The sequence below is a fragment of the Prionailurus bengalensis genome, chromosome A1 (assembly GCF_016509475.1).
Source record: "Prionailurus bengalensis isolate Pbe53 chromosome A1, Fcat_Pben_1.1_paternal_pri, whole genome shotgun sequence".
Lineage (NCBI taxonomy): Eukaryota > Metazoa > Chordata > Mammalia > Carnivora > Felidae > Prionailurus > Prionailurus bengalensis.
This window is the reverse complement of record NC_057343.1, coordinates 198045050-198064939: the sequence shown is the minus strand read 5'-3', so window position 1 is coordinate 198064939 and position 19890 is coordinate 198045050. Positions and strand designations below refer to the sequence as shown.

Genomic DNA, 19890 nt, shown 5'->3' with positions numbered 1-19890 from the left:
GCGCAATGGGAATGATAATGGCACTGACGCTGACGTTAGAGAGCTTCAGAGAGGCCTCAAACTCCAAATGCATGGAAAGCCCTCCCCTTGAGCTCCGGATTTTACTATTTGTTAAATAAACGAAGGAATACAAGCGCTTCGCTCCCTGCTGAGCTTATAACAGCACTGGATGAATCACTCAATGGCCAGCTTTTCCATTTAATAATTGCACTGAAATTATGTTTTATGAAGATTGAATTAAAGGAAATTTTAGTAGAGAACATTTTCACTGAAATCAGAATTCAAATACACTGTTTCATTTCTCCGTGTTTTCTTCAAACTTTTATCCCCATTGGGAAGTTGCATTAACGTGATTTATTGTTAAGAAGCTGACAACAATGAAAAGAAAATCCTAAAGGTACATTTTTATATAAAACCCATGACTCAAAACATTAATGGTTTTCACTTCTCTACATTGCCTTCCAACTTTTATTCAGAAAATTTTTACCTCATTAGAATGAGAATGGCTGTCTTTGGGTCACTCTTTTTGGAAAACATTTTATTATTTAATTTTTGCTTCAAATTGTTTAATAAATAAAGTTGTTCATGAGCTTTATGCTTGTGATTTCTAATGGTTCCATATGATTCTATCCAACAGAATTCATGCACTAACCTACAGAATCTCAACCCTGCAGGAAAGTATATCAGATTATCATAGCTTATTATATTCCACAAAATCACTAAATGTTTGGATGTCACCACAACCCTGTAAGGTTAAGTACTAAAATTACCCCACTTTAGGGGCGCTTGGGTGGCTCAGTCGGTTAAAGCGTCGAACTTCCGCTCAGGTCATGATCTCGCAGTTCGTGGGTTCAAGCCCCGCGTCAGGCCCCGTGCTGACAGCTCAGGGCCTGGAGCCTGCTTCAGATTCTGTGTCTCTCTCTCTCTCTCTCTCTCTGCCCCTCCCCCACTCACACTGTCTCTCTCAAAAACGAATAAACGTTAAAAAAAATTTTTTTTTAACTTAAAATGATCCCACTTTACAGATGAGGAAACTGAGGCCCGTGTAATTTTAATGACGGGCCAAAATTCATACAAATAGTGTCTCAGCGATCTATTGCCGTATGGCAAACTGCCCCCAAATGCAGCGGCTAAGGCAACTACACCAGCTTATTTGCTCATGATTATGCAACACGATCAGTTGGTGAGTTGGCTCATCTCTGCTCCACACAGATACTGACTGAGGCAGCTTCCCTGTAGCTGGAGGATCCCGGGGTGGGGGTCGGGGGGGCGGTTATTGAGATGCCTGGTGTCTCCGCAGGGGAGGCTGAAATGGCTGGGGGCTGGCTGGTTTCTCTCTTTGTGGTCGCTCATCCTCCAGGGCCTCTGTGTCCACACGATGTGTCTGGTGGGCTGGCTGGACTTCTTTCTGGGCGTGTGTGGCTTCCTAGAGACCGAAAGCAGAGATCCCAAGGCGCCTTAAGAACCTAGGCTGGGAACTGGCATGACACCCTCTCTGCTGCATTCTTTTGGTCAAAGCAACTCCCAGGGTTGTTAGTCTAGAATCAAGGGGAGAAGAGTAGACCCTACCCCCTGCTTGGAAGAGCACCAGGCATGAGGGTGGCGGGACTGTCGGCTGCCATCTTGGTAGCTATGGAACAGAACTCCAAGCATAGGCCTGCCTGACTCCGACCTCCAACTCAGCTTCCCCGTCTCCATTCTACCTCAACAAATCTTTTTGTCTCACTAGCTCTTTCTCTTAGTTTCATTCATTTTTAAGTGGAATTTCCAGGAACGGGGAGACCTGGTCAAAGGGCAGGCACGTTGCCGTGCTCTATGCTGAGACAAGTCGGCATCGGCACAGCAGAGTTATCTCGTGAGCCTCTCCTTAGGCATGCTGCTCAAGCCCCTCCCCCCCTTCACAAAGGAGATGTAGGTTTAATTTTATTCAGCTAATTTATTCAATTTTATTCATTTAATGTATTCTGTTGCCGCACTTTGACGGAGGAAATCTGGGTTCCTGCTATGGAGAACCTCTTTGGGACTTCTGGGCAACAACAAAGTTAGCAGAGACTTATGAGGATCAGCTGATCCTGAGTTAGGCAGGATAGTGTTCCCTGTGGGGCAGGGCACTCGGGGAAAGTAATTTGCTGACCTTGACTTTTTATAGAACTTGGGATGCGACAGCAAGAACATGGCTTACGCTTGCCAGAGTTTAGCGCCCCTTCTGAAGTATGATCGTGTGTCTTTGTTTGCTGTTCCAGTTAACGGTTTGCTGTTCCAGGTTACACGTGTTGTCCCATATTCTGTCCAGGTTAGCTTTTGTCCAGGGCCCAAACCTCCCAACTTGGACAATAAATTTTACGCGTACCCTACCTGTCACAGAAACTGGGGTAAGTCATTTCTCCTCCCGAGCCTCAGCTTCCTCATCTGGACAACAGGCCCAGCTACCAATTTCAGAGATGTGGATCACTTTTCATTTAATAGCATTCTTCCAAGTGGCAGGAGCTGTCCCAGGCTCTGGAGGGATACTGTGGGTAACCAGACACTCTTCCTGCTCTCCTGTCTTGCTTGGGCTTCACGTAGACAAGCCAGCTAATTTCAGAGGTTGCATTTAGATCCGATAGCCAGGGAGGGCTTCTCCGAGAAGGTGATATTTGGGCCAAGGCATGAAGAATGGGAGCAGAGCATAAAGGGAGGTGAGGGCACAGCATTCCAGGTTAAGGGAACAGCAAAGGCAAAGGCCCTGAGTCAGGAGATAACTCACTACAAGGGATAAAATGGAGCTCATGAGCAAGGTCATGTTCTAGAAACTGTGAAGAGTCCCAACAGTAATTATTTTACACTAGAGGGCTTTAAAATACTCTCAACATCCCTATGATCCTTAAGCGATCCTTAAAATGATTCCTAAAAATGTTGGAGAGGCGGGGCCGAAAAGTATTATTAGTCCTGCTTTGCAGAACAAAATATTCTTATGAATTGTCTTTGCCTGCCTTTCCAAAATGGTCCCACTATACGTCTATGCTTAAATTTAATTTCATGTATCACCATTATCTTTTATTGCTTTTGAGGATGGGAATCTTCTGGGAACCAGAGACATCTTTATAAATCTCTTCCCATTATGATATTTAATTCTGTGGTTAAGTCCTCGTGTGTGTTGCTTTCACATCTATATTCATAAGAGATATTGGTCTGGAGTTTTCTTTTCTCATGATGCCTTGGTCTGGTCTTAGTGTTCGAGTAATGCTGCCCTCATAGAATGAGGCGAGAAGTGTTCCTTCCTCTTCTGATTTTTGGAAGGGTTTGTGAAGAATTGTACGGATTCTTCTCTAAATGTTTGGTAGAATTCACCAGTGAAACCATCTGGACCTGGGCTTTTCTTTGTGCGTAGTTGTTTTTTTTTTTTTAATTTTTTTTTTTAACATTTATTTATTTTTGAGACAGAGAGAGACAGAGCATGAACGGGGGAGGGGCAGAGAGAGAGGGAGACACAGAATCGGAAACAGGCTCCAGGCTCTGAGCCATCAGCCCAGAGCCCGACACGGGGCTCGAACCCACGGACCGCGAGATCGTGACCTGAGCTGAAGTTGGACGCTCAACCGACTGAGCCACCCAGGTGCCCCCAGACATTCTATTTCTTATTAAACTAGTGTTGTGTCTTTTAAAAATGTTTATTTATTTATTTTGAAAGAGAGAGAGAGAGAGACCCTTCAGGGGAGGGGCAGAGAGAGAGGGAGACAGAGAATCCCAAGCAGGCTCCGCACCGTCAGCGGGGACCCCGATGTGGGGCTCGAACTCACGAACACAGAGGCCGTGACCTGAGCCGAAATCAAGAGTCAGATGCTTAACCGACTGAGTCACCCAGGCCTCCCTATTTCTTATGAAATTAGTTTTAAGAGTTTGTGTCTTTCCAGGAATTTGATCATTTTACCTGAGTTCTCTAATTTATTGGCACACAGTTATGTATAGTAGTCACTTATAATCCTTTTTATGTTTGTCAGGAAGTAATGTCCCCTCTTTCATTTCTTATTTTATTTTATTCTTTTAATGTGTATTTATTTTTGAGAGAGAGACACACACACACACACACAGAGTGTGAGCAGGGGAGGGGCAGAGAGAGAGAGAGGGAGATACAGAAACCGAAGCAGGCTCCAGGCTCCGAGCTGTCAGCACAGAGCCCAACGTGGGACCCGAACTCACAAACCGCGAGATCATGACCTGAGCCGAAGTTGGATGCTCAACCTACTGAGCCACCCAGGCGCCCTCATTTCTTATTTTAATAATTTTAATCATCTCTCTTTTTTTTCTAGGTCAATTTAGCTAAAGGTATGTCAGTTTTGTTGATCTTTTCAAGACCCAACTATTGGTCGTTGAGTTTTTCTATTGTTCTTTGATTTTGTTAATTTTGACTCTAAACCTTATTGTTTCCTTTCTTCTGCTTGCTTTAAGGCTTCATTGATCTTTTTCCAGTGTCTTAAAGTGGAGAGTTAGATTATTGATTTGAGGTCTTCTTTCCTAATACAGGCATTTAGTGCTTTGAATTTCCTTCTCTCCTGTGTGCTGTTGTTTAGCGTCAGGAGTCTGGGGTTTCCGTCTCAACTTCTCCACTGCCCCTGGAGAGGCCAGAGTAAAATAACCAGGTGTAGAGTCAGGGAGCCTTCCCGGGTCCTGAAACTGACACTTGCCGGGTGACCTTGGTTAAGTCACTGCCCCTCTTGGGTATTAGTTGTTGTTGATTACCTATAAAATGAAGAGGCAGGGGGCACCTGGGTGGCTCGGTCAGCTGAGCGTCTGACTCTTGGTTTTGGCTCAGCTCACGATCTCACAGCTTGTGAGATCGAGCCCCACATTGGGCTCTGTGCTGAGAGCGTGGAGCCTGCCTGGGATTCTCTCTCTCCCCTTCTCTCTCTGCTCCTCACCTGTGCATGCTCTCTCTCTTTCTCTCTTTCAAAATAAATATTTTAAAATAAAATAAAATAAAATAGGCTGCACTATAGCATGTCCAGGGCTCTCTTCTAGTCTAAATGGCTTAGAGAGCAGGCTCACATCTGACACTTCTTTATATGTGTCTTTATATATCTTTTTGGAGTGGGCATGTGTCGTTTCTACTCAGCATTCTCTTCCCTCCCCTCCGACAAGGCACTTGGTTGTCCTTTGGGGAGATACCACTCTCCCACAATATATCTAGACCTTTTTGTGTGTGCCATGGACCCCTCTGGCAGTCTATAGAAGTCCATGGACCCTTCTGCAGATGGATGTTTTTAAATGCATACTATAGACTGCATATGATTGAAAAGAAGTCAATTATATTGATATCGTTCTCAAATAATTAGAAACACGAAATTTTGCTATAGTCTTATACATACACTTCTTTTTTTTTATTACATTTATTTATTTTTGACAGACAGAGAGAGACAGAGCACAAGCGGGGGAGGAGCAGAGAGAGAATGAGACACAGAATCCAAAGCAGGCTCCAGGCTCCGAGCCATCAGCACAGAGCCTGACGCGGTGCTCGAACTCACAAACCGTGAGATCATGATCTGAGCCGAAGTTGGAACCTTAACCGACTAAGCCACCCCGGCGCCCCCATACACTTCTTTATTAGCACATTAAATAATAAGTTCTAGTTGGTCCGCTACCTACCATATTTCAAATAGTGAGGAACATAAACGATACTTTGAGATACCGACAACTGTGATGTAATACGAAACACCCGTGATTTCTGTTGGTGACAAAGTTATAGGTACTTTCAATGCTATTGTGATGTGTTTGCTACATTTGTAACAGAAGGAAATGCTAAATTTCAGGTAGAAGTCAGTGAAAAGAGAGCTATAATTTTTTCCTATGTAAATCAACCGTCCCTTGTTAAGAAACCTTTGTTTAGAAACTGCTTGACTCTGGGGATTCTGAAGTAAGCGTGCAACCCAGTAGCGGCCAATCAGAGCAGAGACTGGCTTAGCTATAGGCATTTAAGCCAAAGTGGTAGCATCAGAGTGCATCCTGGGCCTTTGCTGGAAGCCTGGGACGGTTCTTTCTGGTGGGTTTGCTAAAGAGGATTGGGTGTAGGCCTGGATCATACATACCTTGCCTTCACTGGGGAAAACCGACCTCAGGATGAAGCCAGTACCGAGGAAAGCAGAGCTGAGAAGTGATCATTCACAACTTCCTGGCAACATTCCTCCTTTTAATGTGTTAATTATGGAAGCCAATACATTATCTGTTGAAGCCAGTTTGAGTGGGGTTTTCTGTTCATTGAAATCAAAGCGGTCATAACTAATACAGTCCCATAAAGCTGGCACAAAGTAGGCGGCTCATGAAGGAATGATGAATGAATTTCAAACAATGTGGCAACGTGATTAATATTGTTTGCTAGACTCATCTGTACAGAACTGGCTTGATTGTGTATTAGAGGATGAAGGTATACTTAAAGCAAGCATTCCATGGGCTTTTTGTTGGCTGAAGGAATAAAAGAACTCATGCATTGTCATTACTTTCTATTTTTAGCCTCGTATATTCCTCAGTGATACAACCAAGACCGCATAACACAAGTCTAGAGTCATTTGGGGCCACAGTTACAAGCCAAGTCTGTGGCCCGCTCACCCTGGGGAATAGCATGCAGTGATATAAAGGAAGAAGGTAGATCTATATGTGCTGATATGGAAGCACCTCTAAGACTCTTCAAGAAGGAAATTACAGGGGCGCCTGGGTGGCGCAGTCGGTTGAGCGTCCGACTTCAGCCAGGTCACGATCTCGCGGTCCGTGAGTTCGAGCCTCGCGTTGGGCTCTGGGCTGATGGCTCAGAGCCTGGAGCCTGTTTCCGATTCTGTGTCTCCCTCTCTCTCTGCCCCTCCCCCGTTCATGCTCTGTCTCTCTCTGTCCCAAAAATAAATAAACGTTGGGAAAAAAAAATTAAAAAAAAAAGAAGGAAATTACAAAACAGTAATGACACTAAGGTTCCATTGTCATTAAAAACGAAATCTCCCAAGCAAAACTTTGAGTTTCTCTGTGAACATAACGAGTGTATAAATCAAAGAGAAAAGTCTGGAAGGTCACTCACGAAACACTAACAGTGGGCACCTCTGGGGAGGGAGGGGTATCGGGTGGCCGTGGTCACAGGAATGTCCTTTCTCTCTATTCTTTCCGTTTTTTTTATACAATGATAAAATAATTATGGATCGTTTGTGTAATCTAAAATAATTTATGATGAAAAAATAAGAACTCTGGCAGAAAGCGGACTATTCCCTTTTAGCCTGCTCCCCACCCCCCACCGAGATGTCTGTCAGTATTCTCAGGGAAACTGAAGATAGCAGGGATGTGCCCATGATGCTCTGCTGCTCCCCTGATGCTGTGCCCATGATGCTTTGCTGCGCCCACAATGCTGTGCCTGCGATGCCATGCTATACTCTCTGTACCTTGCCATGCCTATGAGGCCATGCCCTTTCCCTGGGACTGTCGTTCTGGCTGCTCCAGGAGCCAAGGAGATTCCACCCCATATAAAATGCTCCTGGGGTGGCCTACTGACCTGGATTCTCTTCTCAGTATCCTGACTCCAGCTGCCTCTTCTGCCAAACTACACACGGCCCAGATGATTTCTCCTGCAGATGGGAGAGGGAATCAGAGCATCTCACGGTCAGGGCAGAGGCCCCCAGGGAGACCCCTATTGGGGTGGCCAATCCAGTCTATGCCTGTTGTGCAGACTGGGAATTTGAGTCTTAGAATGGGGAAGAGGTTTGTCCAAATGTGAGTTTAGTGCCAGAGTGAGACTCCGACCTGCCTCCCAGTTCAGAGCTCATTTTCAGGAGGGTGCCAAAAGTTCCCGCTGTCACAGCTCTCCTTTACGTAGAGATCTTGTCTCCAAGATGTCCCTGTCACAATGCGCATCTGTTACTTAAATCACACATTCAGCACTCAGCAACCTAGTTTCCCAGAGGAGCTGGGTTTTAGCATAGAAAGCAGATAGCAAGTTACATTTTATTTTATTTATTGTAAAAAACAAAATTGTAGGGGCGCCTGGGTGGCTCAGTCGGTTGAGCATCCGACTTCGCTCGTCGATGATCTCGCTGTCCGTGAGTTTGAGCCTCGCATCGGGCTCTGTGCTGACAGCTCAGAGCCTGGAACCTGTTTCAGATTCTGTGTCTCCCTCTCTCATGGTCATGAGTTCGAGCCCCGCATCAGGCTCTGTGCTGACAGCTCAGAGCCTGGAGCCTGCTTCGGATTCTGTGTCTCCCTCTCTCTCTGCCCCTCCCCCGTTCATGCTCTGTCTGTCTGTCTGTCTGTCTCTCTGTCAATAATAAATAAACACTCAAAAAACAAAAAAACAAAATTGTAATGACACAAGTGAACATATTAAAATAATGTATTTCTGCCATCCTAATCCTGTTTCGTGTGCGCAGCTGTATGTCTAACATACATACTTTGCACGCACGTTTATGCACACAGCTATAATCATTTCATAAGGATTTTTATAATTTTGTTTCACTTACTATTGTACATTTTCCCCATTTTCTTTTTAAAAAAAATTTTTTTTAAACGTTTATTTATTTTTGAGACAGAGAGAGACAGAGCATGAACAGGGGAGGGTCAGAGAGAGGGAGACACAGAATCTGAAACAGGCTCCAGGCTCTGAGCTGTCAGCACAGAGCCTGAGGCGGGGCTCGAACTCACGGACCGCGAGATCATGACCTGAGCCGAAGTCGGACGCTTCACCTACTGAGCCACCCAGGCGCCCCCATTTTCCCCATTTTCCACATCGCTTTCTCCTGCCTTCTGCAGAGTATTTCATCATGTAAATAAACCATATTTACATAAGTACATCTTCATTGTTCTTCTAAAATATTCCAAACATACAGGAAAGCACAGGAACGATACGCGACACAGGTTCAATAAATACTGATACTTCACAAATGTTTTTGAGACCTTTTTCAAGAAAATAAACCATTACAGGTACAGCTGGAGCTGTCTTCTGTACAATGGACTCTAATCTCCCAGGACAAGCGACATAACTTGCAAGGCTCAGGGCAAAGTGAAAATGCAGAGACGGGTGTTCAAAAATCATTATGAATTTCAAGACAGTGACAGCAGAGCGTTCAAGGAAGCATGGGGCGTTTCTAAGTGTGCGGCCCAGGGTGACTGTGCAGGACGCACACCCACCAAGCTGGCCCTCAGGCCCCCTCTCCTGTCACATTCCTGAAAGTGATCTGTGTCTTTGCTGTCCCATGTTTACGCTTTTCCTTCATACACATGCATTGCCCGACATTATGGAGTATTAGTTTACATATTTTAAAATATTACGTAAGTGGCGTAACAACGTGTATCCTTAGACTGCTTGGTTGTCTCGCCTATTGTTTTTGTGATTAATCCATGCGGATTCATGAAGATGTTATTGATTTTCACTATCGTCTAATATTCCATTATGAGATCTCACCACAGTTCATTTTTTTTAGAACCCTTCTCTTTTTACCATAATTACTAATGCTGCAGTGAACAGCCACGGACACAGTTCTCTGTGCACATGTGAGCTTCTGTCTGCTCTCTGTGAGGAGGTGTGGAATCGAACTGCTCTTACATGGTGGGGTTGTTTCCGATTTTTTCCCGGGCATCAATGTGCTCCCCTTATGTGTCTCCGCTTGGAGATGCCCCACAGACATCCAACCCCCCTTGGGAGACTTCCCCCTAGTTGTGTTTCCTCTAAGACCCATCACTCACTGAATCCAGAAACTGGATGTCCTGTAATCCTCCGCCCCGCCCCCATTTCCTACCTATGACCAAAGCCTACTGATTCCCAGTCTAAACTATGGCTTCCACTCATCCACTCCTTCATATCCTTCTTGCTACCTTCATTGTCTTGGCTTAGGATCCTACCTCTCCCCTGGGCACTTCTCCCAGCCCCTCCAGCCTCCAGCCTCCCAACTTGTCGCAGAACCTATGACTCTAGTGAACTGCATTTTGACTAGTCTCTCTCACACGCATGTGGTGGAGATCAAAGCTGTGAGTTATACAAGAGCAAAGACTATATCATGGGTCCCATTTGGGGGCCTGTGGCACAGTGCCTGACACCCGGCAGGTTCTGAAAATATTTGTTGAATCAAAGTGTATGTAGACATCATGCTGTAGTTTCCCCATCTTTTGAATCAGACCCCTAGGATAAATTCCCAGAGGGAACGTTATGGATGACTTAGGATAATGACTTCGTAAGTAAACTTGATCCACAGAAAATTCTAGGTCAGGTAGGGTAGATAGGATGATCCTCACCAAGGAGTCATTTTCCCAAGGTCCCAAAGCCAGAAAGTGACAGAGTGTCAAGAAGAAGTCTTCAAGTCTTGCCATCGGCTTGTCTTATTTGATAGAGATACTAAATTTAGATGGTGCCCTTTAATGTCAGGTGACTGTCTCTTTAAATGTTGCTGTTCTGGTATACATGTAACAACCTGGTAGAATTCACATCTCTGTAAGAGCGAAACAGAACAAAATAACCGTCACATCTATGAGCCTTTGTTTCAGTATCTATCAAATGGGCAGACGATCTCTTTGCTCTGTGGACAGATAAGGAAGAAGCACCTTTCTATCCCCTACCCCGATCCATCCTTCCCATCCTTAGTGCACAGTTATTTATGAAACCGAGGAGGGTGAATGAAAAACAGCTCTCTGCAAAAGTGACTTAATGCCCCTCACCTGCTGATCTGGAAGCCCTTTAATCATTAGCATATGAAAGAAATCTGCTAAGTGTATTCCCAAAAGGTACTGGTGATTTCATAGGCTAACCCTCCAGGAAGAAAAGGGCATTGACTAACACTAGAAATGCCTTGCTTACGATGGATTTTCAAGCGCCCAAGATCCCCACCCCCCAACTCTGAGACCCTAGAATGACACCATCTAGTGTATCTTTCCAAAGGCTCAAGCCCTGCACATGCAGCCCCGCACACGCCTGGCTTGCGGTCCTGGCTCTGCCCCTGGAGGGCTGCGTGGCTTTGGCCACATTCTCCTTACCTGTACGGTGAAGGGGTAGATAACGCCTTCTCCCCTGCACCCCTGCAGCTCTCAGGTTCTGTGTTCAGCGAAAGGTGGAGATGCCTGTCAGAATTGACAACACAAAGCAGGTGTTTTTTAGTTCCTCTTGGCTCGAATTTCTGCCTCCTGGACAGAAACTGGGAAATAGGTGTGTTTCTGACTCCCTGGCGTGGGTCACAGAATCCGAGTTGCGGGTGGCCGGCAGGAAACCCAAGTGATTCTAAAGACCCAGGTCCTAGTGCTCTCCCTCCCTCAAAGAAAATTCACCATGCCCTGATCCGTGAATAGAATACAGCCAGGTCGTCAGCCACCGTGTTCTCTGATTTATCCATGGCACCTAGTGCAGTGGCTGGCACATAGTAGGTGCTCATTAAATATTGGCTGAACGATGGGTAGTTTCTTGTAGGAAGCGTCATCTAGGGGAGCCTCTTAAATGCAGATTCCTGAGCCCACTGCAGAGCTACCCGATTGTAATCTCTGGTAGCAGAGCCCAGGTGACCTTCGTGCCCTCCAGAGTTTGAGAGCCACAGTTATAAGCGTCTGAATAAAGTATGCTCCTAGGATCGGAAGGGAGAAAATGCTGTTGTTTTTAATGTTGAGCATTTGTCAGTGGTGACTATAATCAAGTGAAAAAGGTTCATATTGCTGTCGCCATTTCCGTGGAACCTGGAGGAGTCTGGGCTTTGCCGGGTGTATGTGCAAAGCAAACTTTCACTAATCTCAGGAGAGGCGAGGCCAATAAAAAGGCAGAGCAGATAGGAGCGAGCCACATGAAGTCCAAGTTTGGCATTATTATTGCCCTTCACTTGGAAGTCATAAAACAAGAAATGTGCCACCGTTCCGGCTTCTTGGGAGTGGTTAGCTGGTGTGAGGTTTTTCTCAATTCCTTTCAAGGGTCTGTGGCTTGGACCAGACACAGACCTGGGTTCAAATCTCGGCTGCGTCTCTAACTGCTTGGTCTTGGGCTAATCACTTTAACCCCTCTTAAGCTTTAGTTTCCTCAGTCATTACGTGGATATCATAATGCTGACTACTCAGGGTGGTTGAAAACAACCTGAGATGATACACGTTCAGGTATCTGGCCCATGTGTGGTATGGAAAAGCAAAGTTTTAGCCAGTAACCTATAAACGGCTATCATATTGGAGCTGCAGGGTTCAGGAAAGGGTCGTTTAGTTTAGCTCTTTTGTTTTATCCTTGTGCAGGGGCCATGCTAATCTTCTCTGTGTCGTTCCAATTTTAGTATACGTGCTGCCCAAGTAAGCACAGCTCTTTTGTTTTAAAGGCAGGGAAACAGCCTGACGGAGGGCAAGCAAATTGCACAAGATCACCTAGCACCTTAGGTTTCTTGAGGGCTTCTGTTCTCAACGAAGATCTTTGAGTCTTTCCATGGACCAGAGAGGGTGAGGAGGCTGAGCTCTGTAGGTGGCTTGTGATGGAGGCATTTTGAAATGTGCTTTTGAAAAAAAAGCTACATATCTCAGGTGGGGAGTCTTATCACCTGAGTTGTTTGCCAGCCAGAAGCCTGTTCTGAGGACATAGTGATTGGTGAGAAAGTCCTTGAAGCTGCTCAGTTTGTGGCTCTTCTGTCGACACCAGAGTTTAAGGACACCAGAGTTTCGAGCACTGTTGAGGCCTTCCCTGGGAGGCCCTGTCTGGTACTGTGGTTGTGCAAGGCCAAAGCCTGGAGATGGCTGGCCTTGGGGACTCCCCAAGTCTGGCCTCTCGGCTGCAAGGGGCTCAACGCCAGTCACAGGCCATGCTGGATCTGGTAGGGACATCTCTGGAAACTTGTCCTGCAGGGTTCTGACTGGGGTCTGTGGGCAGCGGCAGCAAAGTCCTTGGTGCTAATGACGATGACCTTGGTGACAGTGATGACAATGAGGGAGGACGAGCCCAGCTATCTGCCAGGTGCAGGGCCCAGCAATTTCTTTTACGTGCACTGATTTGTGCAACCCTCACAAGAACCCTATGGGGAGGAAACTGTGGCTCAGAGAGGTTGAGTAAATGACCAAGGGCACACAGCTAGTGAGCACCAAGGTTCAAATCCGGATCTACAGGAGTCCAAGGCAGCCAGCAGCCTGTGAGTGCTGGAAGAAAGGAAAGTAACACCGGCCCGTTCCTTCAAGGGACGTGTATTTTCTCCCCATTTTTACAGATGAGGAAACAGAGGACCAGAGTTTAGTGTTTTTCCCCGTGAGGTCAGGCACCGTGCCAAGCACTTTACATATTTTACCTCTTCACTCATCATAACATCCCTATGAAGTAAGTAATTCTATGATTTCCACTGGTGTAGATGAGGAAACCAAGGCCTGACACTAGATGATTGGCAGGGGTTCAGAACCAGACAATCTGACTGCGGTGTGGGGGGGGGGGGTTGCCCATGCTCTTGATCTCCTGAGTTGCCCAATACTGAGACAAGATGTAGCAGGACTGCACCAGGACCCGGGACTCCTGAATCCCAGGCTAGTGCTCCAAGGCTAGATGGAGGCTCTCTGTTGGGATTCTTTATTCCTTAAAAGCGCGCTGGCCTAAAGCCCAAAGAGTGAAATCACGCCCTGCGGTTCTGGGAACCTCAGACTGGAGAAGAAGGAAGCTCTTGCTCTGGTGTTCAAGTCTGAGCAGGTGTACTGAGAACTCTCCCTGTTTCCTCCTCTGGCTGGGAGGGAGCCCACGCAGGGTGGGCAGGGTGGGCAGGGTGGGGCAGCCCTCCTGAGTGCCAGTGGGGGAGGAGAGCAGGAGGCAGGCGTGCCCAATGAAACAGGCCTAAATCTTCCCTCCTTAGGCCTTTATCCAGGTGGTGCCCTCATGCGCTGCCTGGCAAACAGCAGGGAATGATGATGAGAGTCCAAGGTTACATACAGTCAGGAGGCCTGAGTTCTGGTTCTGGCACCATCGGCTCTGGGCAGTTTCCTTATCTATTCAACGGGTGGTGGGGGTGTGGGGGGAATCAAAATCCCCTGGATTTTATAGTTAACACATTGTTTATTAAGCACCTACTGTGTGCCAGGCACTGGAGATATAGCAAACGGGAAAGCAGGTTTAGTCCCTGCCTTCATGGGTCTTAGGAGAGACGTGAAGACCAAATCTTCACTGAAACAAGTGTAAGATGGCAGCTATGGCCCGTGTTTTATTTTTATTTTTTTAAGTTTATTTATTTATTTTGAGAGAGAGAGAGAAAGAGAGAGAGAGAGAGAGAGAAAGGCACGGTGTGTGTGTTGGGGGTGGGGGGTGGAGAATCCCAAGCAGGCTCCATGCTGTCAGGGCAGAGCTCCATGTGGGGCTGGAACTCAAGAACTGTGGGATCATGACCTGAGCTGAATCAAGAGTTGGATGCTTAACCAACTGAGTCACCCAGATGCCCCTAAAGGAAAGGCCTGTAGAGCTAAGGGGGCCCATGGCGGTGGGGGTGGCGGGAGAAAGAAGGGGTTGACATTCTGAAGGGCAGTGGGGACCCACTGAAGTGGGGACCCACCCTCTGAAGATGTGGTTACTAGGTAGATGGCTGCTGGTCAGTGGAAAGCACTGTGTGTGGGTGCGGGTATTGAGAGGGTTCATCAAAGGAACTGGGTGGCCAGGGGGCCTGGGGAAGCGGGCATGTGAGCCATGCATGGTAAGAGAAGTCATGGAAGTTTATTCAGGGGTAGGGGAGTGAAGAGAGACCGGAGGGAGATGGTCAAACTTAACAGAATACGAGTCAATGCATTTTTCAAGGAAAAGAAAAAAAAAAAAAAAAGGCCACCTCCTTTGAGGAGCCTTCCCTGATTTCTCCACCTCTGACCTATGGTTTTCCTCCTTCTCTGGTCTTGCAGCTCAGGCAGAAAACCTCAAACCTCTGGGGCAGTCGGACCTGAGCTTATGTACTGTGTCTTCCTGCTATTGAAATGCACAGTGACTTCAAACCAAGTCCTCTGCCTTCTCGGGCCTCAGTTTCCCCAGCTGTGCAGAAGCAGGTTGTCTCAAAGGACCCGCCCAGCGCTAACGCAACGTGATTCGCTCTGGCAGGAGCGGGGGGCTGCCCGCATTGCTGCGCAGGCACCGGGCCGCTGGCTGGGGCATCGTCACCCGGCTGCGGGCGCTTTCCTCCGGGCCGGGGGCTGCGAGCGAGGACCCCGGCGCCAGACGTGGCGCAGGGAAGTGGGGGCGCGACCCCCGGCTCGCGCGGGCACCGCGCGGCCCCGCCCCCGCAGCCAGCGGCCCTGCGGCAGCCGGGCCCTGAGCTCCGCCCTCCGCCTCCCGCCGGCCTCGCTCCCTCCTCCCGCCTCCCTCGCTTGCTCGCTCGCTCCCTCCCCCCGGCCGGCTCGGCGCTGACTCCGCCGCACGCTGCAGCCGCGGCTGGAAGATGGCGGGGAACGACTGCGGCGCGCTGCTGGACGAAGAGCTCTCCTCCTTCTTCCTCAACTATCTCGCCGACACGCAGGTACGGCCAGCAGGGGCCGCGGGCCGGGGGCCAGGGGTGCTGAGCTGCGGGGGCTGCCGTCGCAGCCGCGGAGGCCGGGAGGCGACGGTGGGTGCATCGGGGGGGATCGGGGGTTCCCGGCTGCGGAGCCCCCCTTTCCTTGCACCCTGAGAGGATCTCTGTTTCGGAGGTAGGGAGCTGGGGGCTCCCCCTGCGCAAGCCCCAGCGTGGGGGGAGCTACGGCCGCTGGGGAGGGTCTGGCCTCGGGTGCTTGGAGTCTGCCCCCCCCCCCCGCCGGCAGAAGTGGGGGTTACCGCGTTTCCTTGGGGAGGTGGAGCCGCGCCAAGGTGTGGGGGACCCTCAGGCTGGCCCTGGGTGCTGGAGGCGCGCCCTCAGACTGCCGGCACTTGCTGCCGTACTTTCACGTGGACTTGTGGCCCCGGCTCAGGCGCCTGCCCCGGTCCCCCGAGTGCCCTGGTCCTCCGGTCTCGGGTGCCCGGAGTGCTGCTGCTGGCCCCCCGCGGCTCCCCATCGGCGCCTGCAGCGCAGAGTTTCCTGCCGGTTGCCGGCTAAGGGCTTAGGGGGTCCGCGGGGCACGTGGACATGCGGCCGGAGATAGCACCTTCCTGGTTTCGCTACCGGCCGATCCCCCGGGGGGAAAAGCACGGCAGGATGGGGGTGGAAAGGCTGTCTGGGGGCGCCTGGGTGCCCCCTGCGGCGCGCGGCCCCGGTGCGCGCCCGGCGATGCTGGGGGAAGGGAAGGCGAGGCGGCGTCCCGGGCTCTGGCTGCGCCTGGGAGCCCCACCGGCGACACGCGCGTGACAGGAGAGGGTGCTCTGGTGTGCCGGGGCGGGGGGAGGCGAGAGAGCTGGTGACTTGGAGACGGGGAGGGGGGGGGGCTGCTGCTGGGACGAGCCGCCACCGAAAATGCCTGCACTAGGCGTACGCGCCCCCCACCCCTTCCTTGGTTTTCCCCACCCCATGCCTGTTGCAAGCATAAAGTTTGGCCCCATAGTTATGGCTTTTTCTCCCGGCGCCCGGCTGCGGGTAGCGGGGAGGCTGGGGATGCGGCGGAGGCGAGAATGAGACCCCGGATGCGGGCGCACGGCTGGGCGCGGAGAGGGGGCCGCCGGGCGGAACCGGGCGCGGCTCGCGAGGGCTGGTTTGGTACCTGGAGTCGGAGCGCCGGTGCCGGCTCGTTTTGCATAACACTGGAAGGGAGGGGGAAGGCGGAGGGGGGGCGGGCGGTGGGAGGAGAGAGAGGGAAACTTTGCTTCTTGTTATAATCTGCCTGTCTTTGGGCGGCAGCAGCTGTCATGGGACCGGGTGGGCGGGGAGAGGCTTGCAAGCTGACTCCTAGCCGTGAGACTCGACTTGGAGGGGACGCGCAGCAGCCGAGACGTTCAGCTCCGGGCGGCGACTCCCGGCTGGCGGCTGGGACGGCGCGGCGTGGCGGGGTGTCGCGGAGAGGAAGCCCGCCGCGCGCGGGAGAAGGCCGACCCTCGCCCGCTGCAGACATCCATGCGTCAGGGAGCCGCGGGGCCTCGTGGTCGGTGGCGGGCGTGCTGGGGTGGTTTCGGGGCTGGGGCCGAGGGGGTGGTGGCGTGTGATCGCGCATTCTTAGGGCCGGGGGTGGGGTGGGTAGTGTGTGTGATGAGCGGTCTGCGCGCGCGGGTGTGTGTGTTTGTGTGCACACGCCGCGCGCGCCGGGCGCGTACCTTTACCTCTGACGAAACTGCAGTGGAGCTCCCGCGGCGGTCACCGGGCGCCGTCGCCCGCCCCGCGCCCACGTCTACTCGGAAGGCAGATCCCAGCCCCAGCACCACCGCCGCCCCGTTACCGCCGCCCCCCTCCCCAGCCCCAGCCGACAGCCTGGGCCTAGGAGGACTGGGTGCGGGCGGGACAGAGCTGCCCCCGGGAAAGTTCTGTCCTCATCCCTTGCACTTGTCTGGGGGGTGCCTCCAAACCTCGCGACTGAGACTCGGGTGAAGGAAGCCTGAAATAGCAGGAGACTCGTTCGGGGACCCAGAGCAAAAACCGTGCGTTCTGGACCCTGGTTTTAACTCCATCTTCAGTGTTCTTTGGCTCACCAGTAATTCATTATTTGCCCTTTAGTCTCGCAGTGGGCCTACCCTGCAGGGATATTTCACCCAAAGAAACTAGAAAATTGGGTAATCGGCTGTCAGCAGAAGCAGTGCAGTGAAAGTTAATCTGGGACGTTTGCTTTTTTTATTTAACCACGTGACAGGCAGAGGCTCCTCTGGTGATCTTTGCCGGCCCAACTTGGGAAATGTAATTGATAGGGGAGCTTTGCAGCCACCCCTAGAAGGTTCATAGAGCCCGGCCGGAAGAGGACCTGGGCGGGCCATCGCGTGCCTCCTCATTTTACAGTTGGGGTTAGAGGCTGCGAGGGGTGAGCGGCTTGTACAGGACCACGCAGCCAGCGGGTGACAGAGCCACCCAGGGCTCCTGACTCCAGGTCCTGTGTGTTACCTCGAAATAGCACTGGACTTGGAGTCAGAAGGCCTGAGTGGAGTCGCCTTCCCCACTCTCTGGCTGGGTGACCCCAGAGCGAGCCATTTGAACTCTCTGAGCCTCCTTTCCTCCATCTGTCAAATGGGGCTGGTGTTGCAGGCAAGAGAAGAGGAGGTCGAGGTGGTGGGGGTGAGCTCTGCTTGCATGTGAGATGTCTGGTTGTTCCTGCAACTCCCTCTCCTCTTCCAGACCCTGCCTGTCCCTCCCTCCATTCCCGACCCCCCCCCCCCCCCCCAGGGGTGGGGAAAGCGAATAAAAAGCTAATTTATTGTCTTTATCCAAAAGACTTGTCTTTGGTGGCTAATCCAGAGTTAGAGAGAGGGAGGACTTGTGTTTAGGAGACTTAACTTTTACCCATTCGGGCCAAAGTTCAGAAATTCTGCAGACCGAGGATTGTGAAAGTTTCTTGGAAAGGTTTGGGGCACGTATCCCAGAGGACTTTGGGTTGGCTTCACCTTTGCCCAGCCTGTGCCCCTTGCCTCCAGTGCCCTCACCCACTGTTCCTGCATGGCCCTCTCGAGCAGGCCTTCCTTTCCTGGCTTGCTCTGGTTTGTGTCTCTTTTGGTTTTCTTAGTCTGTGTGATACAACCAAGCATTTTGTGTGTGAGTCCTGTGGCCCAGTAAGATTCTGGAACTAGAGTTGTGCCTTTCATCTCTTTGTGGCCCCGTGGCACCTGCCACCGTGCTGAATTCCTTTGCTTGGCTCTTGGCTAGGCACGTGAATTACAGGGAAAGCTCCTAGGCGGTCCCTGAGACAGCTGGGCAGTCAGTATGGGTAGAAAGGAATGCAGAAAGCTACAGCTATAGGCCATGACTTAGGCTCTAAAGGCCACACAGTAAGCCCACGCTAAATATGGGTTGTTTGAAGTCACTTGGGACATCAATCATAGATAGATGTCCAAAATGTCAGAGCTTTACAAATCATGTGGTCTAATCTCTTACCACTTAAAAATATTCAATTATAGAATTGTTAGAAAATACTGGCAGGCATGAAGAGGAAATTGAAAATAGGTAATCTTACCCAGAGGTAACCCCTGTTAATTTTTATATATATTTGCAGACCTTTCTTTCCTATTGATTCCTATCGATTGTATCTTTTGCACAAAAATGGAGTCACTCCTATCGATTATATCTTTGCACAAAAATGGAGTCACTCATTATATCCTAATTGTAACTTGGAATCATGCTGTTGTAATATGCTTTTTTTTCTCCTCCAAACAATATGCTGTGATTGTCTTCCTATATCAATAAATATTCTACTTAATATCATACTATCTGAATGGTTATATAGTATTTCATTGAGGGTTGAACCAAAATGTATTTAATGAGTCCTTTATTGTTAGCCATTTAAGTTGTTTACAATTTTTGTTGTTCTTGTAAGCCATGCTGAAATGAATATCTTTGCATATGTCTTCTTTCCTTCATTTAAATTCCTAGAAGTGAAATTACTCTGTCAAAGGAACTATGCAGGCGTTTGGGAAACACATTTCTGGATTGCCTTCTAGAAGGATTGTGGTAATTTACACACTTACCAGCATTGTGTGGGAATGCCTGGTTCCCTGTAGCCAGAAAACTCTTGGTATTTTAATTGGTTTTCATTTTTGCCAGTCTGTTCATCAATAAATTCTTTTAACCTTTTGTTTTAACGTGCATTTCTTTGTTCACTTGTAATGCTTCCCCCCTGCCCCCCCCCCCCCCCCCCCCCCCCCCATTATGATGATGGGCCATTTTTGGTTCTGTTCTGTGAACTGTCATGTTTATGATTTGGCCCATTTCTCAATTGGTGTCCTATCCCCTCAGTGTTCTAAAATTGGACCTGAGTACTGAGAAGGGGCCCCGTCACATGGAGATTTGGGAAAATGGCTTGAACTCCTTAGTGTTCACCTGTTGGGTATGCAGTGTTGCAGCTTCCATAGCCCCCCAGCTTCCATGGCCCCCCATGCCAGGGCTAACTTCTTTTTCAAGTCAACGT

General features: G+C 49.7%; 1 protein-coding gene and 1 non-coding gene across 3 annotated transcripts in view; one reads left to right on the top strand and one right to left on the bottom strand.

Annotated features, from left to right (window-relative positions):
• Positions 1-12143: 12143 nt before the first annotated feature.
• On the bottom strand, positions 12144-12251 carry LOC122496386. Its single transcript, XR_006300789.1, has one exon. It is a non-coding gene; the product is annotated as a U6 spliceosomal RNA (small nuclear RNA).
• Positions 12252-15251: 3000 nt separating this feature from the next.
• Positions 15252-19890, top strand: part of PPARGC1B (PPARG coactivator 1 beta) — a 111982-nt gene continuing 107343 nt past the window's right edge. The window contains exon 1 of one of the 2 annotated variants that reach the window (XM_043598182.1): positions 15252-15404. In XM_043598182.1, coding sequence (XP_043454117.1) covers positions 15327-15404 — 78 coding nt within the window. In that variant the 5' untranslated portion in view covers positions 15252-15326. The remainder of the gene's footprint in view (positions 15405-19890) is intronic. The other variant, XM_043598177.1, reaches the window with a different exon arrangement.